The sequence below is a fragment of the Thalia democratica genome, chromosome 4 (genome assembly GCF_965202585.1).
Source record: "Thalia democratica chromosome 4, ktThaDemo2.hap1.1, whole genome shotgun sequence".
Lineage (NCBI taxonomy): Eukaryota > Metazoa > Chordata > Thaliacea > Salpida > Salpidae > Thalia > Thalia democratica.
Genome location: NC_139168.1, coordinates 47,378,679 through 47,403,839, shown reverse-complemented (window position 1 = coordinate 47,403,839; position 25,161 = coordinate 47,378,679). Strand labels below are relative to the sequence as shown.

General features: G+C 24.2%; 1 protein-coding gene across 2 annotated transcripts; it reads right to left on the bottom strand.

Annotated features, from left to right (window-relative positions):
* Positions 1 to 416: 416 nt before the first annotated feature.
* On the bottom strand, positions 417 to 9,966 carry LOC145834185 (max dimerization protein 3-like). 2 transcript variants are annotated; one of them, XM_082941558.1, is made up of 6 exons: positions 9,766 to 9,966; positions 8,798 to 8,882; positions 8,445 to 8,474; positions 2,725 to 2,911; positions 2,450 to 2,552; positions 417 to 2,350 (listed from the first exon to the last, which is right to left on the bottom strand). In XM_082941558.1, the coding sequence occupies exons 1-6, from the start codon at positions 9,857 to 9,859 to the stop codon at positions 2,076 to 2,078; spliced, it is 774 nt and encodes a 257-aa protein (XP_082797684.1). In that variant the 5' UTR covers positions 9,860 to 9,966; the 3' UTR covers positions 417 to 2,075. The 2 variants fall into 2 exon arrangements, with proteins under 2 accessions (XP_082797684.1, XP_082797685.1); XM_082941559.1 differs by having other exon boundaries at positions 417 to 2,305.
* Between the last annotated feature and the right edge of the window lie 15,195 nt (positions 9,967 to 25,161).

Below are 25,161 nucleotides of genomic sequence, written 5' to 3'. Positions count from 1 at the left end.
ATAATGGTATAATTTTTTTGAGTACTTATTACAGATAAACTAATATTACAACATAAAACCTAAGAAATAGTTTTATCGATCAACATACAATTGAATAAATTCTAAGATTTATAATTACTGTTTTACAACTATACAATTTTACATTATGAAATTTAGATGAAAGCACTAAACTTAAAAAAGGTTTTGTTAATAAAACCTGAAATGTTTTCAACTTGTACGTATTTCAAATTGTATTGAAAACTAAAAACTTGAAAAATTTAAGTAACCTGTATTAATTTTAGTTTCTTAAAAGTTTTTTATGATTACAGTAAGTATCTGCACAACATTTATTTTTTATTTTTTCAAATGAAAATATGTAAAACAATACATGTACAAATAAAAATAATTCACAAAAATTACAAGTCATCAAAGTACAAAACATCTTTAATGTTATGTTGATCTTTAAAAGAGTTTTTATAAAGTACACAAGTTGTAAGCGAATACTTATAAAATTAGAGTTTATATTTTATTTTAAAAAAACTTTTACTTTGTTTTTTAAATACCATAAGTTAATAAAAATACAATATTTTAATCATTTTAAACTACTTAATTTCGAAAATAAAAGTGTATAAGTAAATTAAATTTAGAATTTTTTTGTTTGTAACAAATCCTTTGAAAAATATAAGTTTAGGAATGTGTCAAATATAGTGTACTTTTTAATTAAAAAAAACATTCTACAAATACCACAAATACAACATCAAACACGACCAGAAATGTTATTAAACCTTGAAAATAATCCAAGAAAAACAGAAATTAACCAAATAGGAAAAACACTCAAATATCGAACTTTAATCTCATATATGAAGATTTTTTTATAATATTTAATTTAGTTATAAAAGTTTGATATTTATTAACATTTTTTCTTATAGAAAAGTTGCAGTTTCAAATCACATCGAACTTGATAAACAGTAAAAACTGATAGTCAACTTTTTTCACAAATTAAGAACAGAGTGTAGTAGGTCACATTTAGCTCTTTTTTGTAAACAATAATCACGTAAAAAAAATCTGAAAAATCTCAGTTGACGACAAAAGTTAACAAGTTAACAAAGAAATAATAAAATGTAATTTTTTATACAAATGTATATGAAAAAAAAATTACACACAGATTTAAAAAATAATTTGAAAGAACTTTTTAACTAAATTAAATTCTTAAGTCTTTTAAACTACCAACATTTTTTTGAAAAAAATAATTGTTTAAGACAATAGATCTAAATTTATTTATAGATTAAAAATGTTGTTAAAATTCTTTTTTAATCTACACAATTAAATGTACTTTTACTGTTCATTGAAAAATTCAAGGCAAGAAAGTAGTTTAAACACTTGAAATTTTTAAATTTTATACCTGTTTCTATAAACGTTATTTATTTACCGACAGTTTTTTATTAATGTTAACTAACTTTAATTTTACTCAACTAATGTTATACTGTGTAAAAATTTAATTTTTTCCTTTAGAGCAATCAATTTATTTTTATAAGAGGCTAGACTTTCGGTATTTATATAACAAGTTAACATGTATATATTTTTTTTAATTCTGTTTGAACACTCAGTTGTTAAACATACAAGTCAAGTCTTTTTGTGTAATCTAAGTTAATAAACTATTTAAAAATAATTTTCAAATATAAGTTTATCTATACGTCATAGTACATAAAATGCAAGTAAAATATTAAGGACAAGTTTTACACAATGAAATTATAAAAATTAACCATTTAACATTTTTCATTTTAAAAACCTAAATGACAGAGATCATAAAAATTGAGTATAATACCGTATAATTGAAGTCTTAAACTTCGTTACTAAACGGTTGAAAACTTTCATAAACTTATCAAATCAATAGAAAAAGTAATTCTGCCCAATTTGTAAAATATTTATAGTAATTATGTAAATATATGGAAAAAATCTAAGCAACTAAACACTAAAAAACACATTTCAACGCTTATTTAATTTAGCACTGAAGTTAAAAGAAACATCATGATAGTTATTTTCAAGCTTAGATCAGAAAATTACAAAAATTACAGGAGATAGATACTAAAAATCTGTTATGTGTTTTTTACCGCTTTTGAGGGTATCCTGATAGCAGAGGGTTTTTTGGAAAATCTATTGGGTAAATTTATGGTAATCAGCTTTGAAGATTTAGGCATATGCTCCTTATTTAGCTCCTTATTTACTCGCACATTGGGTATTTTTGCTGTTCCCATAACAAACAAATGGCGATTGGATTTTTGTTGAGATGAAACCGGTATTTTGTTAGAATTGATTTGAAATTTTCCTGGGATAAGTTTTCCATTAACAAGAATAGATGTTAATTCCTCATCTAAATTTAAACAATATTTATCAAAAGTCTTGAGTTAAGTATATTAAGTACTTTCTTAGCTTACGACAATGTTAGTTATATAACTAAGCTGTAACTAACCTTTATCAGAGTTGCTGCCTTCTGATGAGTTGCTTGACGAAAATCCAGAATCTCTCCGTTTTCTTTCCTCATTGTGCTCCAATTGTAACTTTTCTAAATGGACCTACATTTTTGTTTCAAGTTTTATTTATCTGTTGGTTTTTGAAAAACATATAACAATTATATGGCTAAGAAACTAAAATAAATAAACTGGAGCTTTGCAAAATTGTGGAAACTAGCCAAAGTTAGTGGCAACCCTATTATTTTTTAAACTTTAAGTTGAAAAAAAGTTTAACCTTTAAGCTGTCATTTTTCTTCTGTAATCTTTCTTTCTCATGCTTGTGCATATCGTGTCGCCTCTCCAAATTTTGTATCATACCTTTTGCTTGATTAAGCAATCCGAGTGTAGTGTGTCTTGTCTGCTCTCTTGGCAATGGAACAATCTTCTTTAAGTTGTCAAGGCAACTGCGTAAATGTGCTCTTCTGTAAGAATAAAATGCGTAAATTTAAACTATGTTCACTTTCTACCAATAACTGCTAAAACAATAGGAAGTCCTTTTTTACTTACATAAAACTTTATTTTATAAATTTAATTTAAACTTGTTAACATACTAAGTAATTCAACACTAAAATATTCATTGCGAAACTAAATATGTTCTACAAAAACTCAGATGTAAACAGTTCGTACACGTATCAAAACATATGTACAATGTACGTACATTTACAAACTTTTACTTATTGATAAGCATCAATATTTTTCAAACTTTATATAGTAAAAAGAATTACTTTACTTAAGTAAACGCCTGATTTTTCTTTTTTTTAGCGTTTTTTACTATATTAATGTTCATTTCTACTGCATATATAGTTTTATTTTGTTCTCATAAAAACATATCAAAATTAACATAAAAAAGTACTTATTAAAGCTCTACAAAAAAAATTGTTAATGATTTTAAAAAGCTAAAACCTATTTTTTTATTTGTTGGAAAAAAATAGGCTTCAAACTTAATCAGGGTTGCCACAGATCAAGCTGAGAAAAATTTCATGACTTTTTCCTGAATTTTTAATAAAATTTTTTGACTTTTTTAAATCTAAATTCTTAACTTTAACTTATTCTAAAATACATAATCAAACACTTGAAACTATAATATAAAGCTTTCAATCTTATTTTTATACAGGTTAAAACAACAGTTTTTTTTGATGAATTCAATCATCTAACTTCCATCACATCACTTGAACCATCTGAGTATGATTGATGTATTTGCAATAAACAACTCTATCAGCAAAATACTTGTATTTTCTTAATTAATACAGTTCTAGTTTATATGCTTACATATCTTCATAATCTTTAATTCATCTTCTGGTTGTAATAGTTTCTCTTTTCACACTGTTTTCAAGCAGAGCTTTGTTAATACTAAACCCTTGTTCGACCTCAGCCTGGTCATTGTGCAACACAAATAATGGTTGCAACAACAAGAGAAGATTTGGTAGGAACTTTTAATGTTTCAAAATAGAATTGGTCCGAACGATCTTCACTTTGCTTGAAGCTCTTGAACTTTAATGCATTCATTGGACACTTTAAAGTTCTAAATTGTTCAATGCTAGCATCAACTTCAGAGTTGGAGCACATTTTTTACTTTGTTAAGGAGTGCACAATGTTGGAAAAACGATTAACAACAATTGTTGCTCCTAATTTTTCAAGGCTATGTGGATTTAGGCATGACATATTTTTTACGAATGTACTTCCAATAGCCATCCTGCTCCGAAAATTTTCAACCGCTTTTATAACAAATATTCTACATCCTTTGTTGAAATTTAAGACCATTTAATTCCTCAACTAGGTCTTTTTTCCTAAAATTTGTAAGCAAAACCAAGATCAAGGGCAGGTTTTAGGGAAGCTTGATCATTCAATTCAATGTAACATAACTGGTTAAGGCTGAGATTTGTTACTATCGATCTTTCATAATGATGCACAGCAATTTAATTACCAAGCACAAAATGTCCTCGTCCATAAAGGCAACAACAGGCTGGGTACACTGGTACAATGTCAAAAAAGGCTGCATGAGAGATATCACATAACTAAAGAAATTCCAAAAACTTTGTGTATATATCAGTTTCACTATGGAAGTGTCCATGCCACAGATCATCAATATTAAAAAGCATAAAAAAGCATGATCAAGTAGGGTAGTTGTTTAATATGTTTATAGAAAAATTTTGCAGTTTTATTAAGGATATTTTATTATTTTTTACTAGATTGAAGGCATTGAAATTTAAGTGATTTTGTAAATTTTTAGGAAAATTTTGCAATTTTTGTCTGACTTTCAAAGGATTTTTAATTAATTTTTTACCACTTGAAGGCTTTGGAAAATAAGAAATTTTGTAAACTTGAACTGACAACATCTGACGTTTCTTAAAATTTTTTCAAATTTCCTGAATTTTAACAAAAAATCTCCGTTATTTCTGACTTTTGTAATTTACTTTAGTTTTTTCCGACTTTTCCTGATTTTCCTGACCATGTGGCAACCCTGGAAACAAGTTCACAGGGACATTTAATAATAACAAATTTAAACAGTATTCTTTCATTATTAAACTAACACATGTTTCTGTGTGTTAACAAGTTAACACACTTCAACAAACTTTAAAAAAAAAAATACTATAAATATATAATAGAAGCTGAAGTTGCTAGATATGTGTTTATTAAAAATAAGAATACATACTATAGATTATTGTAGGTTAATGGTTAATAATAGATACAATATAAAATATTAAATCCGACTAGTTACAAAACCGACGGTTTTTCTTCAAGTATTATCTTAGCTCTTTCTCACCTTTCCCTTTTCTTTCATGTAAACACACACACTCCTTTCATAAATGTAAATATAATTTATCTTAAGTTAATATATATTTTTTAATTAAATGTTAATTTTTTTATATATTTATTTTTGTACATGTCTCTTTTCATTCTTCAACCTAGTTTTTGCCTGTTACTCAACTATATTATTGTCATTTTCCTTTATGTGTAAAGTTGCAAGTTTAATTGGAAGCCTGTATTCAAATCACAGATAAACCATGCTTTTTTTACCTTCTATGCCAAATAAATTGGTGAGAGGATTTTTTACTGCAGGTTTATACTTAGCACATAACTACCTACTAATTACAAATTTTACATTCATAAACATAAATTTCAAACTCATTATATATTAAAAACATTTGTTTTGTATGAGATCTATTTAATTTTAACACCAGACTTGTTTTTTTCTTAAGTCTTAATTTATCATCTTACTTAATATGTAATGTATATGCAGTTGTGGTGTTATTATGTACGGTGCTGTAATTAAATTAATCGTCAGGGCTTTGAATGATTAATAACAATTTTAGTTTTGTGCTTTGGTGTCTTTTTGGTCTGCGTGGAAGCGGTTTAAATCTTAAAATTTATTTTGTTATACTAGGTAATATCTAACTTTACTTATGTTATAATTCAGACTTAACCATTATATATATTTTATAAATATAAATTTCCCCAAGTTTCTATAGCTTTAATTACCTTAAACTATATTAAATTATAAGTATATATCATTTGGTGGCACTTAAATTTAAATTTATTTATTACTTCAATAACAACATTTTGAAGTTTGTTGTTTTCCTTCTTTTAATTCACAATAGATCACTTATTATGTATTTAATATAATTGTAAAAAAAAAAAAAATTAAGTTTCTGACTGCTATTTTAAAAACATAAAGAATAAATTATATATCTTCCATTGCAAAGTAAATGACTTTTTATATATAAATATATTATAACATAATTATAAAATACTTTTTGAGTGTTTAGCGACAGTTTAGCCTTATGAACCAGTATTTCTACAACTTTTATGTGAGTTCTCTATATTTTGATTTTTTATTTTATTTTGTATTTAACTTTATTTTATCATAATTTAGATTAAATAATTACAAATACTATATAGTTTTATAACAGTCGGATTTAATATTATATATTTAATCTATTATTAAACACTAATCTAAAATAATCTATAGTATGTATTCTTTGTTTTAATAAACACATATCTACTAGCTACATTAGCTTCTATTCTTTCCTTAAAATATTTATTTTTTTACAGAGCTCCATTGAAAAGTGTTAACTTTTTAACACACAGAAACATGTATTAGATACTAGAGAAAGAGTACTGTTTAAATTTTTATTATTAAGTTAAAAATTTCTTTATTACAATATAAGAACTACATTTCTTTAAATTATACATGTTTTTGGTATAAATTTTATTAGCACATGGTAGAATTTTTTTATATAACTCATTTTATTAAACATATTTTTGTTAACTGTTTTGGTAGAGTTGAAAACAAATTCAAATAAGAAAATCAATTTCAGTATAACATTAAAGTTATTTTTAGCTATACATTTGAAAATTTAATAGAGAATATTACTAACTACAAATTATAGAACTTTAAAAGTGATTATGTTTAGAATTCAAAATAGTTTCAACATATAAATACAGCAGGATTATTTTTAAAACATGTCACTAAATTTACGCATGTGATACATTTTCATTCTAAAGGTTATAGTTTATACAACTATTCAAACTATCAAATTTACTTTATCTTTAAAAATTTAACTGTTACTGTAAACATAATTGATCATTTATATATTTATTAAAACAACTAAACTTTTAGTAAGTAACTGTTACTACTTAACATATGTTACTAATTTATATAAGTGACATTTTTATTAATTTATTTTTATGTGTTTTTATATACCCATTACATTTTTTTCTTTAATTTTAAGCACTTTCTTTTTACTTTGTTAGTATAAAATTCAACTAATGAATTCTAAAATAACACAAACAAATTTTATTTTTAGTTAATGACATTTTATTTATTTATTTTTGTATTAGCTAGTTTAAAATACTCAATTAGTGTATAAACAAAATTTAATATTTACAATATTTAGCTACATTTACTAAAAATTAATAATTACCAATTTTTTTTGTTATATTTATGTAAACCAATTTTTTAAACATTGTTGTTTTTCTGCATTGTTTTATTTTTGCAGATTGTTTTTATTTGACACAATTTTTCTGGATAAAGAGCACGAACGTGTGTCACAGTGGGCCAGCAACTAGACAGCAGGAAAATTTTTAAACTTTTTTTTGAAAATTAGAACATAAAAAGCCAAGATCTTAGCTCATTTTAAGCTTAAAACAATTTTTTTTAATTTTGTTTACAACAGAAGCTATGTTAGTTGGCGCAAGACGATTTAAATATTTTTACATAGGTCAATTTTTTTTTAAGTCTTCAAATATTTAGAATAAATATTTTTAAAATAAAACGTATTAAAATATAGTTTTTTATGAATTTTTTTTTTTTTCATAGTTTACCAAAAGTTTACATAAGCTTTTTTGAAAGTTGCAAAATGTTTTTGGCAAATATTCACTAGGTTTTTAAAATTAGATTTAAGGTCTATTTTTAGTTTAAAATAAAGTTTAAGGTAAAAAACTGTGTTAAGTAGTATAACAACATTAAAAGATCTTCTTTTTTTTAATGAGTTTTTTAATATAAAACAAACTTTTGATTATGACACTTTTTTTAATCTGTACCAAAGATTTTTTTATGTTAAATTGAAATTTTACTATTTTTAACATGTAAAAGTTGCTTAAAATTCCAGGTTTTTTCAGGTTTTTTGGTGTTAATTGTTCAAAATTCCAGGTTTTTTTCAAAAATTTTCAAATTCCAGGTTTTTCCAGGTTGATCCACTGTGTGTATCAGTTAAGTTAATATCATATTTGTGGAGACTTATTATTTCTGAGTGGATACACTTTTCTGTTATTTACTTAAAATTGCTATCATTGTAGAAAAATAAGCTTAATTTAAAACTGTTAAAAATACAAAAAAAGTAATAACTAAATACAAATGAATAAGATCAACTTTAACCTAAAAGAAACTTCTCACAAAGAAAATATTAGTTACAATAAAATAATTAAGTATTTAAGTACTAAATTTAAAACTACCTTGTCTTTTCTAGCTCATTGTGTGAAGTCCTGCAAAAATATTTTTTATTCTAAATATATACTTAAAAATTAATACTTACACTTCTAAGAATTTTTTTATTTAAATAGTAGTTTATTGAAATAGCTATGAACTAAATAAACTATATCATACTTTTTTCATTAAATAAATACCTTTTGAAAGGTTTAAAAACTTGTTCTATTTTTTTTTTTTTTGAAGAAATTTCTTAAATGAAAAAAATGAACAAGTAGTAACTGTGGGTATATGTTTTATGATAAAAGCTTTAATACTTTTGTACCTTTAGTTTGTCAATTTTAACTAATTACTTGTACAAATTTTTTTTAACAATTATAACCTGCTAGGAGCTCTTTTTGGTGGTCTATCATTTTTATTTCGAAAAAAATAATCATCAGGGGGGGTAGCAGCATATATGTGATCAGCTGTTAAAAAATGTTATTTTATATTTAAGGCAAATATTAAAAAAAAAAGAACAGCCTTTGTTTAATGTTTAAAAGCAAGATTAGTATATTTTATCTTACAATTGCTTCAGTAGAACACAAATTAAATGATCTAAAATTCCTAAGATAAAGTTAACTTTTTTAAATCATCTGTATGATAAACAATAATAAATATATACACTAATTAACATCATATTAAATTATTTTTTTGCATTTTATTATATATAAAAATTAATAAACAATTATTAAGATAAATAAAAAAAATATAATTCTTGAATAGTTAATATTCAGATTTAATATGTTGCTAACAAAAAAATCTCAGATAGATAAAAAAATCCCTAATAAAAACAATTTTTTAATACTATGTACATTTCACTGAGACTAAAACTAAATAATTTTGGTTACATGACTATTCAAATTTGGACAATTCAAATTCCGACAATTCAAATTCTTAAAAAAAAAATAAAACAGCCACAAATAAAAAAGTAATGTATAGTTGTAAAAAACAAAAAATACATATGTAGATCTTATTAATATCTACAAACTACTTTTTTTTTTTTGAAAAAAATTAAATATTATTCAAGATATTTTAAAATTACTAAAAACAACTATGTTTTTTATTTTATTTAAACCATATCTCAAAAATTATTTAATTATTTGAAAAAAGAAAAAAATGGCTTGTAGATATTAATATGATCTACATAAGTATTTTTAATTTTTGACAAATATACATAACTTTTTTATTTGTGGCTATTCCAATTTTTTTTTAAGAATTTGAATTGTCGGAATTTGAATTGTCCGAATTTGAATAGTCGAGCACCCATAATTTTGTATAGCTTTTTATATATTGCTAGCTATCACTTACTTTTTCTTTCTCTTTCTTGCTTTGAAATTGATGTCCTGTCAACATAATCTGCTGCCATCAGCAGCATTTCAAGGCTCGACATTTCACTTGACATTGTATATATTTTTTTTGTGTATCAAGCTACTTCTGGATTATTTTGACAGTTGTCCACTCAAGTTAAACAACAATTTAAGTCTGATCCTATTTTAAACAGTAGCTAAAAATATACTACAAAGTTATTATTTTTGTATAAATTAGTTTGTATTACAATAAGGACTTCAAAAATGTAGGCTCCTTGTGCTAAAAAAAGCCATAAAGTTTTAAGAAACCAAATAAAATTTATAATGCATATTTGTGTTTAATAAATTAACATAGTTTGTTTGAAAAACTTAATCGAAATAACTAAAAGGATGATACGTTTTCAAACCATTTCATTTTTCATGATTGTTAGTAATATAATCATTCTATTTAAGTAGCTTGTTCTTACAAGTAGAAAAAGAATTCAAAAACAAGAAAAAAAAGTGTTTGCAATTAACTAGGTTTTCAAAACTTCCTTTAGGTTTCAAAAAATTACACATTTTGGGTCTATTTTTAGTTTTAAGTTAAATTTATGATAACAAACTGTGTTAAACAGAATAAAAACATTAAAAAGATACTCTTAAGCTACTTTAATTTTTTTTTCAATAAAAAAATTGTTTGATGATGACAAATTTTTTTTATTTCTATGATAGATTTTTTGTGTCAAATCAAAATTTTACTACTTAATTGTTAAAATTCTTAAAAATTCCAGATTTTTTAGGTTTTTTTAATGATTTTGTTCAAAATTCCAGGTTACTCCAGGTTTTTTAATTTCTAAATATCCAGATTTTTTTTAGGTTTTTTATCCTAAATTTTCAAATTCCAGATTTTAAATTTCTAGTAATCCTACTAAGCTAATGCTTTTTTTAAGACAGGTTGAATACAAAAAAGATATTTAAGTGAATAATAATAACTAGCTTTGCAGCTGGATACAAGCTAGGATACAAACCTCAATAAGTAAATAATAATCAACTAATGCGGTCATAAACACAGGGTTGTCACTTGTTTTTTTAAATTTTTCCAGGTTTTTAAAATTTCTCCAGGTTTTTAAAAGTACACATTTTTCGGTCTCTTTTTAGTTTAAAGTTAAATTTAAGGTAAGAAACTGTGTTAAATAGTATAAAAAGATTGAAAAGATACTATTAAGCTACTTAAATTATGTTTTTTAATAAAAAAATTTTTAGTGATGACAAAAATTTTTTATCTGTATGATAAATTTTTTGATTCAAACTGAAATTTTACTACTAAACATGTTAAAATTCTTAAAAATTCTAGGTTTTTTCAGGATTTTTCAAAATTTCTTAAGTTCCAGGTTTTTCCAGGATTCCAGGTAAAGTGGCAACCCTGTAAAAACTAAAAATTATTTTTTTGAAAAAAATATTTATATTACGGCTAGGCAACAATCTAGTAAGTGGCCAATTTAAGTTAGAAAAAAAAAAAGCCTAAATTCTCAAATACCAGGTATTTACAGGTTTTTTCCAGGACTCCAGGTTTTTTGGCAAACCTGTCTTTATTATACACTATATCAAGATCCAACTGTTTTTTATTTAGTGTTAGAAAACAAAAAATCTAATGAAATCAATTCTTATACAACAATGTTTCATATTACAGAGGTGCAAATATTAATATTAAAAAAGTAAAATATACATCTCATGGCCTTAAGTGTTTTGTAAACAAATAAAATTATGATACAGAAAAACAAAAGTTTGACTTAATTTCTGTTAAAATTGAAATGATTCAGTAATATAAAATTTAGCATTTAATTAACTAACATTACTGTAGTTTTATACCTTTACTTTTAAATTTAAAAAATAGCCATAAATAATTGTTGTGAAAACTTTATACATTCTGTAGTATCTATAGTTATGTTATGAAAAATTTTGCTCTTGAAAGGGTTAAATAAAGTGCTGGAGCAGCATTCTAGCAGATTAATAAAATAGGTTAAGATTTAAAATGCTTTTATATGTAGTTAATCAAAATTTAAAAATTTTATTGATTTTCTATTTTGATGAATGAATTCTTTTTTGTACTATTGGGATATTAGATTAAATTTTAGGTAATTACCTAGGATGTGATGTTGTTGCACTAATATTAAGCTGAAATTATATTATAATTGATGTCTTTTTTAATCATAAGTTTAGGCTAAAAATGAATGTTTTAAGCCTATTATGTTCAATCTAAAAAGATACTTAGTTTTAAACAAACTATATAAATATATAGTAAGAATTAAATTTATTTATTATAAACTAAAATATTTAATCAATTTTATTTTACAATACTGTAATCAATATAAATTAATGTATTGATACAATCGTTTTGTATTGTAAAATAAAAGCAATTAGATATTTTAGTTTTATTAGTTTATGATAAATAAGTTCCATTTTATTCATGTCATTATAAAATATAAATTTTTAGCCTAAAATTATGGTTAAAATAGACAACAAATATAATATTATTTCAGTTAGATATTGGTGCAACATCATCCTAAATAATTACCAAGTTTTATTAATTTAAAATAGGAGTGGCCTCTGGGTTTTAAGAAATTTTTTCCAGGTTTTTAAAAGTTTAAGAATTTTTTTTCTCCTTTTCAGTAGATTATCATGAAGAAACAAATGAAAGTTAGAAACTATTATCAAAAAATCTTAGCATATTAATCTTGACAAGCAGAGTAAAGAACACATTTTATCCTATTCAGTTTTACTGTAAATTAAAAGACTATTTTTATTTGAAGTATTTTATTTTGTGTATTTGACTATACACAATAATTAATACAATGGAATTTCTTACTCATGTTTAACTAAATTAAAATGCTTATAACATTACTGTAACTTTTTATAACTAGTTTCTTTATTAGGAAATAAAATTTTTAAATTTTATTTTAAGTATAAAAATAACTAAAAAAGATATTGCACATGGAAATTTTAAATTTTTAGTGCTTGGGTATCATTTTTTTGTTTTCATGGATAACTGTATGCACATGAGATTGAATTGCACGTGTAATGGTTCTTTTCATATTTTACAACAGCTTTACATTATTCGTCAGGGATATTTTTAACAAACATCTAAAGTTATTCGATTTTACTATAACAGTCATAAAGTTTAATAGTTATTTTTTATTCATTTTTACAACATAAACTCTTTGTATGTGTACTAAATCTAAAAAAAAGATCTAAAAAAGAACATTAAAACTAATCTTTAAAAACAAAACGTTATGAATCTATAAAATACTAAAACAGTTTTCGACCTATATACTAAAGTATAAATATAAACTATTAAACTTTTAGTAAAACATACAGCAGTTTCAAGTCAAATATAAATAATTTACACTAATTAAAAGTTAATGAAGTAATTATACATTTTAAACAAAATAAAAAGCTGTAAAACATATATTAAACAGCTACTAAAACTGTTAACATAGGATATAAAAAACCTTTTTTTAATAGTATGAAATTAAAACACTTTCGACGTCTAAGTCTTAACATAAGTGTTCAAACCAATAAAACCTCATTTTGTAAGTTTATGTTACTTATTTTAAGTTTTAGGCTAATACCTTTAACCATGACGCTTTTATTTTTTCTTGACTTTCATATTTTTGTTATTGAAATTTTATTAGATATTACTAGTCAATAAAAAAAATTGTTGAAAAAGTGTTTGCCAGTACAACACTTATTCATAAAAAAAGAGTCCTTTTTCAGACATTTTTCCGCTGACCACACATGTCAACTGTGTAAACTTGTTGTTTCTTTAATGTTCACTCTTTAAAAATAAAATAAAATGTACGGAAGGGTTATATTTGTTAAGTTATAATATAACATTTTGTAGTCTTTGTATGGATTCAGTTTTAACTAAATATATAAATTGTTAATAGTTTGTTGCATAGTTTTAATTTTGTTTTAAGTGCTCGATACTTCATAAAAAAAGTGCCAAATGTATTACTTTAGTAAAAAAAAACACTTTTTTATGGTTTCAGATTTTTTGGTAATATTTTAATTCGTTTTCAAAAGTAGCATATTTTGGAACGAATAGATACATATACAAAACTTATAAGCAACTTGAGAAAATTGTATCAAACTTGAGTCCAAAATAATCTGGGTGTTGCTTTTTAGATGCATTGTTTAAAAAAGTTAAGCAGACATTTTTTTTTATTGTAGAACTTGTGTGCTTTCAGACTAGCTTTTGTTTTTTATTTTGATTCTAAACTCATTGTATGCCTAATATCATGTCCAAGTATTCATCACACTGTATTGCAATATGCAGGGTTACTCAAATTCTATAATTGAGAATTTTGTATACTGAATAAAAATTTACTATATTTTTAAATAGTGCTTGAATAGTTTTTGGCGATTTGCTCATAGCCGATCTAGCAGCTGTGTTAGTAGTTGTAAAAAGAAATTCCCTTTTTACAAAATACTATGATGACGTTTAAACGTTTCAAGAAAATTTAACCGCTGAAATTTAAATTAATAAACATGTTTTAGTAATCTAAAAATTTTTACTTTTATACAATAAAATTATTAAAGCATACTTAAACAGTAGTGTTATGCTTAATTATCATAATTGTAACTTATTGAAATAATTAAACTTTTTACAAAAATGCTTAAAATTTTGCTTTTTAAAATTATAGAATGCATATAATGCTAATTAGTTTAAATATTTAGTTTTAGTTTTTAAATGGAAGCAAACAAATAAATAAATACTATCTTTTAGCAAAAAGCGACTGGTTTTTATTATATGTTTAAAAAAAACTGTATGTATTTTTAAAAGGCGTTAAAAAAAATTAGTGGGAAATTTATTACAAAAACATATGCTAGGTATTGTTTAAGCCAAATTTATTTAGTTTGCTATTATTTAGCAGAGTATTTAAACATATGCTAACAATTTTAAAACTTTTTTAATATTGTTTAATGCAATTTAAAATTCACACAACTTTAAAAAGTAAGTTTTAATAATATGTGTCCTTAATACTTTCTACCTAATAATTTTTTCAATTCTAATAAAAAGCATTAAATGATACATACATTTTAGACTACAGTTAACAAAAATTGAAAGAATTTGTTATAGTATTTATTTATTCCAAGAACTATTAAACAAATTGTCAATTAGCATTAAATTGTTATATATGTTTATTATAGGCACTTTTTTGCTAAATATTTAATCTGAAAGTGTAGAAATTTTAGTAGTTTATTTATATAATGTATACTGAACGTTTCTTACTCGAATCAATTATAACTTAATTTTTTAAAACTTTAATTTTTCTAATTTTTCTGGTTTTAATTAACTTTTATACTTGATTATACTTTTCAGAATTTTTAATTAATACTTATAGTTTATTTTCAATTTATAACAAACTAAAACTATTTTCTGAAATTCAACATTACTTAATTTTCATTTGTTTTTGTTTTTTTTAACAATAAACCAATTTCATAAATTTTAGCAAAGTTTTTTGGTGTATTTTTTAACCTTAATAAATTTATAAATTTTTCTGTTTTTTGAATGGATAGGAAGTTTTGGTGATATTTAACTATTTCGGATAATTTGATAAAATTAATTTTTAACTCAACTAAATTAAAATTTTGTTTTTAAACTTTTGTTCAAATAAAGTTTAAGAAGTTTTTATAAACCAATTATTGATGAACACTATTGAATAAAATATTTTTTTTTAGTTTAATATGGTAATTCTTTTTTTTAAACCTAAATTTTTTTATTTATATAAGCATATTTTCAATATAATATTATAAGTATTTAATAATATTTAAATATAAGTTAACTTTAAAAACTAAATGAAAATTTTAATAATTACAAAATAAATTACATTTACAATAAAACCTTGTTGCAATCAAAATCTGAATTAAAAACTATTTAGTCTAAATAGAGCAAGATTAAATTTATCGAGTATTAAATGATCACGAGTTAGAAATGACAGTAAACCAACTATAGCTTAAGCTTAGAAAAATATAAGCAACTAACAATAAATGGTTTAACATAGTTTTATAAGTTTTTCTGTTGAAAAAAAAAAAGAATATACAATAGTTTTATAATTACCGAAGTTTCACATTTAAATATAGCCAATCAAATGTGTTTTATAAAACTTTTTTTAAATTGTTTTACAACTAGAAGGGTTTATTTTTGATCCACAAAAATATTGAATAAATAACATATTATCTTTATTTTACAACATTAAACTACTTAGACTAAACTAAGTTGAATTTTGATATTGATTCGTCTTTTTGATATTTTCAACCACTTCGAAAAACATTAAATTTACGTATAAACTTAACGGGTGTTCTAGTGACACTAACCTTACATAGTGTTTTCACGGTCTGCTTAAAGGGTAAAATTAGCGCATTTAAAGTTTCAACTGATAATTCATAGATATAAAAAATAAAGATATGTTTGAAAAAAAGTTATTATTGTTCACAAACGGTGATGTTTTAAAACTAATAATAAAGTAATATTAATAATATTACACTGTACAGTAAAACTGGGTTTTAATTTAAAAAAAAAACGATTAAATTTAGTTGTACCAGGGGCTTGTTTTGACTGGTTTCCCGTTTCCTGTGAACCCCTAAAAAAAGTATAAGTAAAAAAAATATAGATTGTTCAATTAAAAAATTATCTAACCGGGGACTTTACATATTTAATTATTTATTTAATTATAAGATGTAACGTTAAAAGGCGTTAAATCCTGGAGATCCTGATAAGCTAAGCTTATCGGAATAAATACCACAGATGTTCTTGTGCTAAAACTTTATTTCAACTAACGGCGTTTCACTGCTCTCAAATAAATTTAAGAACAGATCTACGGAGTCTATAAAATATTAACACACATTAGAAGCGCCCCTGAGTTGTAATTGTAGTACTTTAGAAAAGATCTTGAGTTAGATAAAAACTAAAGTTTTAAGGTATGAAAACTTTCTGATATCAATAGTTTTCCGCACCCCTACCAAAAATGTAAATATTGGTTATAAAAACCAACTAAAACAACAAAGAAAAATAACAAAAGCATAAGCGTTTTCACGACAACATTTTTAAATTTATTGAGACTGACAGAAAAAGAATATTGAAAGGTGAAGTGTAAAAATATTTAACAATGAAATCAATTGAAGTTAAAGATTTATGTATTGAAAAAAAATTGTTACATACTCGGACAGTTACTAAGTTTCAACGCTGAATGGAATATAAAACTTCGACTCTTACTGAAATAGATCAAAAATTAAAACTTTTTAAAATTAGAATCTCAGTTTTATAGTCCTTTCGGCTGTGAAATTTAATAACTGTTTGAGTTTTAAATAGATTAATAACTAAATCTAAATACAATGGTAACATACAAACGACCACAAACACTTATATCTTTACTAATAATTTATAAGATCATAATTCATAAAGTTATTGTTTAAAAAGAAGGTTAGTATCCTAACGGAAAATTTTTGTTAAGCGAGGTAAAAAAGAAGGTACCGTAAAAAAAAGCTTATTTGATTAAAAAGCGAAAGAACTAAAAAATTAAAATACTACTAAAGTTGTAAAACTTCGGAATTTATGTGGCAAGTGCATGTGATGAGTTCTATAAGTTCTTTTTCCTGGACAGAACGTTAAAGGTCTCCGTGGTGATTTAATAATCAAAAGGTATGTTCGGGCACCAGGTCCTAGGAGAAAATATTTTGAGCGGTTTTTTATTTTGATGTTGTTGTATAACAAATAATGTATTCACTGTATTGGTCAGAAAAAACGTCCTATTCTAAAAGGTAGTGTATACTTTGCACTGTATAGTACTTATATGCAACAGCAAATATAATGCATTTACAGACAAAATTTTGAAAGTACGATCACAAGTGATGTTAATAAAAGAAAAGCAAATAAAACTGCTCTACTCAAGAAAACACACAACTTTTAAATTCTTTATAAACAAGCACTAAATTATATTTAAAAACACTTCAAAGATCATTCAGAATTACACTTTATAGATGTTGACATATAAGTACTATACAGTGCAAAGTATACTCTACCTTTTAGAATAGGACGTTTTTAAGACAAGTTAAATAATAATATCAAACTGTACAGTATAATTTTTTTACAGAGCTCAGTTGAAGTGTGTTGACTCGTTTAACACACAGAAACATATGTCTATGTAACAAAAGAAGGATACTGTACAGTTTGATATTATTATTTAACTTGTCTTAATATTATCAAAACATAGTCGATGATATGTAAATAAATTGATAAGTCTAGCAATTCAAATTAAAATAACTTAGGTAAATATCAAATTTGAATCAAAAATTAGTTTTGTTTTTGAAAACGGAATATAAGCAAATGTTTCCAAAGTTAACAATGTAACCCTTTAAGTTGTAATAAGTAATAATATTCAAAAACAGTTTTTTCAAACAATTTAGATTGGCTCGTTTTGTATCAAAAGTTTCATTTTTTTATGTGAGACTTTTGCAATTATAACTTTTTTATACAGTTTTTACTTTTTTTTAACATAAAAAGTTACAAAACTACGTCATATTAGTTCACCATTATTCAAAAGTTTAGCAAAAAAACACAACTAAATCTACTTAAATTTGTTAAGTCTCTGGTTAGATGTTTTAATTAAACAATCTAAGCTTTTCTGAGTTTTATTTTTTTTTTCATGGGTTGCACAGGAAACAGGAAACCCGTTAAAACACGACCCTGGTCTAAAGACCTGTTTTACAAAAAATCATTTTGATAATCGAGGCATACAAGTATACAAAAATACGTTGTCTAACAATTTTTACGTTTTAATAGTAGTTGATGGCTCAGTAAATTGTGAATATTGAAAATTTACTTTTCAGCTACTTATTTAGAGTTTTAATTTATATTTAGCCTATATTCCGTTATTTTAAATAGGGTTGTGCACAATAATTGTAGCTCTGACACTTAAACGCTAATAACTCTAATTTTTTTCCTAAATAAACCGAAAATTAAATCTATTTTGTAACCTAAATATACTTAAATATGTAAAGTCTATGGAAAATAATGCTTTAATTGAATAATCTAAGCTTTTTTCCCTATATTTCTTTTTTCAGGGGGTGCACAGGAAAGCAGTCAAAACACGTCCTTGGTAAGTTGGTTCCAATCATTTTAATTGTTTAGATTTATCGTTTAACATTGTACTAGCACAGTTGATAGACAAAATATTACCCTGGAAAAAATGCAAAACTGTATCTAACTATTGTACGACTCGTTAACTTATATGTATTTTATGTATACCAGATCTTTGAACTAATTATTTTGACAATTTCTAAATTGTCCCTAAAAAAACTATTTTAAGTATGAAAACTTTTGTCATTAAAAAAAAAAAACTTTATTAAATTTTATAAAATAGAAAAATTTAAATCAAAATGAACTAACAGAGTTTTTGAAACCATCAAATTATGTAGTTAAAATTTTTTATATAAGAATAAAATAACTTGAAGTATGCTTATACTTTTCTACAAAGGATCACTTTATTTGAAGATTGTACATTTTGGTGTTTTACAAAATGATGTTTAAGGTCAGTATAATATACAATACCTCACATAGTAAGTAAAAATTTTGCAACTTTTTTAGTACTTTTGCATTTTCTACTTATGGTACATTTTGGAAATTCTGGCATAGAAATGTTTATTAAATTATAACTATATTAGCATTGAAATAATTGAATAGTAAGTTTTTGTATGAGAAGCTAATCTAAAGGTTATGCATACCTTGTGTACTTTTTTATAAACTTTCAAGTAGCTACTTTTTTTTTGGTATATGTGTTGGTTTATGGGTTTTGATTTTGCAACATTGACTCACTCAGATATTGGGACCATATGTTATTAGGCCACACTATTTCAGTGTTAGCTTTGTTGATAAAATTTGTATTATTATTGCTCTCTTTCCTGGACATGACATTAAACTGTATCCTGGTGTATCATTCAATAACTGAAAATTTTTTTTGTTCACCAGGTCCTTGGACTAAATTTTTGAGCGCTTTTTTTCCGTTTAATAAACAATTTTTAATGTTTAAAAAATAGATAAGCACTATAATTTCAAATAGTTTTTATACTTGGTTAAAGATATTATAGAAAATCTTCATGTTAAATTTAACCTCTTCAAAGCTGCTAAAAAACTTGATATATAAGAAAATTTGAAAAAAAATAGGAAATTTGAGCATAAATTACTGAAAAACCTCAAATTTTAACATTTTTACACTAAGACACAAACATTCTAACATATGGATAAGAAATTTTTTGTATCATCCAAAGTTTTCTAGATTAAAAACTTTTTTAAATAGCTTTACAGTATTTTATCTGTTATACTATTTACAGCATTGCCACAAAACCAGGAATTTGAGAAAAAAACCTTGAATTTTTAACTTAAAAACCTGGAATTTTAAACAAATTTTTAAGTCAAGTAGTACAATTTCAATTTTCACACAAAAATCTATCATACAAGTAAAAATTTTTTGTCATCATTAAAGTTTTTTTTCTTAAGAAACTCATTTTAAGTAACTTAACAGTATTTTTCAATGTTGTTATACTACTTAACACAGTTTTTAATCTCAACTTTAAACTAAAGTTAGACCTAAGAGAAATTAAAAAAAACAGTTGCAACCCTAAATTTAAGGCAGTTTTCTACCTCTAATTCAGTTTTATTAAAAATAATATACCAAAAAACTTGTAATCAAATAACCTTGAAATAAATTCAGAAAACAAAGAATAATATATTCTAAAACCTAAGCAACCCTGCCTATTTAAAAAATAAAACTCTTGATTTAAAATTAAATAAATTGACCAATTTAAGATAGTCTTCACATGTTGGCTACTGATTTTTTGATTTTTTTTACAGTTTTTTTGATCTTCCAGCTTTTCAAGATAACAAATTTCTTTGTATCTTTTGTAGTTAAGAATTAAATTTGAGATCAAAAAATGTTTCTCTAAAAAAAATAGTTGTTAACTACAAAGAAACTGTTGATGCAGTAACTAATGAGTAAGGATTTTTACAAACAGGGTTCAGGGTTGCTATACACTCAGAATGTTTAAAATTTTTTGAAAATCTCAGGAAATTTTGAACTTTTTTTTTACTCAAGCTGACTCAAAAGATAGTTTTTTTAAATAAAAAACTTGGGATAATTTTAAGATTTTCTTAAATCTCATGACAATTTTTTTGTAGATTTTGAACAGGGTTCCCACTTCCCTATAAATCCTTATAATTATCTTTAAATCCCTATAATTTTGCAATATACTGAAAAGTCCCTAGAAAAAATTGAAAAATATGTGAAAATCCTTACATTTTTTGCTTGGTGACTGAAATTTGAAAGCCAAAATAGCAAGACCGTGTGGTAAACAAACACATAAAATGAAAATTAATTTAAATTTTCAATCAAAATCTTTGCAATCTAAGTACAACTGTACAACTCTGTTGTGCCACCTAGCTGATATTTTTTCTCTTTTTATATTAAATACAATTTATCTAAAGTTTACTTATTTAACTAATTATAGCTCAAAAACCCTTGAACTTTCATAATTTTTTTATTAAGACTGTGCTTATAAACGGTTTATGACATATTTTACTTTCTGCACCTTGAAAATATGTTCTTATGTTTAAAATTCATTGTTTTTTTTTGATAGTTTCCCTATTAATTTGCTATTCTTTATGGATTTCCCAATAATTTTTTTTTTTGAAATTTTAGTGGGAACCCTGCTTGATGAAAACTTTTAGATTTTGTTGCAAAATGTTTTATTTTATAATTAATTTTGTTAAAGAACTAGATTTTTATTAGTTTTGAAACCTTAAAAAAAGATTCTAAAGATTTGAAAAAACTCCAGATAAGCCCGGACAGTTTTTGGCCATTCAGGAACGAGGCTGAAGTTTTATAGACATTTAAATTCAAGATTCTAAACACATTCTCATTTTTCACTTATATTTCATTACTGCACTTTAAAACTTAGTTTAAATAGTTTTTTTTTTATTTAGGTGTTTTGTATCCTTAACTTAAACCAAAACCACATAAATTTCTAACATTAAGTCACAATTTTTTTTATATTATTACCCTTACAACATAGTAATTAAAGATTAATTAGTTAATGCACACAAATAAAGAACTGTATGATTTTGCTGAAGAAGCATTGGTACATAAACCAATTTGATTTAATAAGTTTTTACTAACTTTCTGTATAAAATTAACTTCAAAATAAAATAAGAACATATATGTTTGTAATAAGTTTTAATGCACAATGAACTTAATAAAAAATACATTAATTTTTGCAACAATATTATAAATAACCATGTGCAACTGTGCATAAAATTAAACTTGTAAAAAAAAAGAACAAATTCTATCTAATAATAGCATGAAGAATTTTCAAGAAGACTTTGAACTTATTTGCACAAATCGCAATGGTAACTACTATTTTTTAAATTACCAAGTTCTGCTCTTGTATATTGTAGGCAACATTCATAAAACCAAATGCTGCAAATATCACATTGGATCTTAAAAACATACAAATTATTAGTTTTGTCTCTGAGATTAATATAGAAGTATAAATTCTGTTTATTTTTAAAAATAAATGTTACCTTTACTTACCCATCGCAGTGGACGAGGATAACCACTTAATTGTCTTGTTAACTTTTATTTTTTTCTTACTTTAGGCATAACTATTTCTAGGTCAGCTGCTGCAAAAGATTAAGTAGTAGTTTCTAAATCCAAGTTCTTCTGTTTTTTTGGCTTCCATACCTCTTCCACCGATAAAGTTCTGTCATACTCTGAACTTATTTTAGCGAAGTTATTTTAAACTTGTGATTTATTTCATGACCTATATCCCTACACCATATGATTGGTTAAAAACAATAGTCTCATATTTATTAATTATTTATAAAATATTTTAGCAGTTTAATATATAACTACATGCCATGCAAGGATTTATATGCTTGAAGTACAAAGTCATCAATTAAGAGGTGTGTGTTCTTTTTTAGAATTTGATGATTTAGAATACAGAACCAATTCTCCGCATGTGCATTAGTGTCCCTAAAACTATATCTTTTAGTGTTTGTAAAAATTATAAGTGTTTGTTTTGTGGTTTTAAAGTGTTTTTACTAGACTTTTATTTTTTAGTATTTTTGAGGTACCCTAACTATTTTATTTTTTAAAGTAGAAAATTAAATCTTGTTTTGTCTATAGTTCTATGCACATGAAACAAGGTTCTGGAGTTTCATTGCTCTAATGCGACTACAAGCAGTTTTAAAGTGTGTTTACTAGGCTTTTTTTTGGTATTTTTAGAGGTACCATAACTATTCTATTCTTAAAAGTAGAAAATTAAATCTTGTTTTGTCTTTAGTTCTATGCACATGAAACAAGGTTCTGGAGTTTCATTGCTCTAACGTGACTACGAGCGGTTTTAAAGTGTGTTTACTAGGCTTCTTTTTTATAGTATTTTTCAAGGTACTGTAAATTTTCAAGGTAATCTTGTTTTGTCTATAGTTCTATGCACATGGAACAAGGTTCTGGAGTTTTATTGCTCTAATGTGACTACGAGCAGTTTTAAAGTGTGTTTACTAGGCTTTTTTTTTGGTATTTTTAGAGGTACCATAACTATTCTATTCTTAAAAGTAGAAAATTAAGTCTTGTTTTGTCTATAGTTCTATGCACATAAAACAAGGTTCTGGAGTTTCATTGCTTTAATGTGACTACGAGCGGTTTTAAAGTGTGTTTACTAAACTTCTTCTGTTTTTCATCTTTTTTTTTGGTATTTTTTGAGCTACCATAACTATTTTGTGTTTTATATGTAGAAAGTTGAATCTTGTTTTGTCTTTAGTTCTACGCACATGGAACAAGGTTCTAGAGTTTCAATGCCCTAATGTGACTACAGGCTGTTTTAAAGTGCTGTGATGACTATAAGTATAAAATGAGAATTTGTTGAGAATCTTGAATTTAAATGTCGATAAAACTTCAGCCATGTCATTCAGGAGACTTTTTGACTTAAAAAGTCTCCTGAACATTGCAGGTTGCATATAAGTTGATACTTAGGATAACTCATTGTATTTTGAAGTTTATTTTCAAACTCAGGCTGACTCAGGATAGTTTTATTCTTTCATGAAAAACTCAAGATAGTTTTAGATTTTTTCAGTAATCTTAGGACAGATTTTAAATGAGATTTAGTTTCAATATTTTGTTATTTTATAACCAATTTTGTTGAAAAACTTGATTTTTACTAATTTTGGGAAGTTAAAAATAATTTTTAAGATTTGTAAAAACTCAGGATAACTCTGGACAGCTTTTAGACTAAAAGAGTGGCAACCCTGCTGAATACACTTTAAAACTTAAAGTAATAATTTCATGTAATTTGTCCTTTTACTATCTAAATTAAAGTGGTTGACTCATTACAGTTTTAAGCTAATATATGCATATAAAAAATAATTTAAGTTTTATGTCTGACTTTTTGACTAATTTTTTTTTCAGGGTTGTCAAAAAACCTGAAATCCAGAAAAAACCTGGAATTTGACAATTTGAACAAAAGTGACCTTGGAAAACCTTAAACTAGAGAAATTTTGAAAAAACCTGGAAAAACTGGAATTTAGAACAAAAGTCATTATAAAAAAGGATATTAAATAAAATTATACATATAAAATAATAAAATTTTTATTAGGTACAATAAATATATCATACTTTTTTTATATCATTTAAATTTTTGTTTATTACAAAACACTTTAAAAATAGCGTTACAGTATCTTTTAGATATTTTTAAAAATGTTTTAGACAGTTTTTTAACTTCATACTTAAAAAAAAAAATATTTTTATAAACTTAAAAACACTTTCAATAAATCAGAAAACTTAAAAAAAAATTAAAAAACCATAGGCAACCCTATTTTTTAAATTTAAGCATATATAGTTGGACTGTTTTAATTCATGAGTTAGTGAGTACAAAGCACTTTTTTGCTAAATTGATTTATGATCTCTAATAAAATAATTTAAAGTGACTTTTTTAACTTTTTTATTAATTTTTATGACAATATCAGTTTTGTTCTAAAAGCTTAAATACAAAATATAAGTATTTTTCGGTAATTTTCCATATTCAATTCAGTGTACTTATATTTTTTTGAATATATTTAAATTGACACCAAGATAACTCTTGTTAATTAATTTTAATTAATTTCTGAAATTAATGTAAATAAATAATTTAGTTAAACCAATTCAATTATTAAACACCATATCAATGTGTAATAATAGTGTGTAATAACAGCTAAAATGTTTATTTTTTTCAAAATAGCATAGTGTATTATTTATCTATTCTAATTAACAAAGTTGTAAAAAAAGATTGATCAAGTAAATTTTGTCATGTTTATAATAATAGCTTGAAATTT

Coding starts and splice junctions, on each gene's coding strand:
- LOC145834185 (XM_082941558.1), bottom strand. CDS start 9,859: ATGTCAAGTGAAATGTCGAGCCTTGAAATGCTGCTGATGGCAGCAGAT. Junction 8,475..8,797: donor CCAAAAAGAGCTCCTAGCAG/GTTATAATTGTT, acceptor ATATTTTTGCAG/GACTTCACACAATGAGCTAG. Junction 2,553..2,724: donor AGAAAAATGACAGCTTAAAG/GTTAAACTTTTT, acceptor ACAAAAATGTAG/GTCCATTTAGAAAAGTTACA.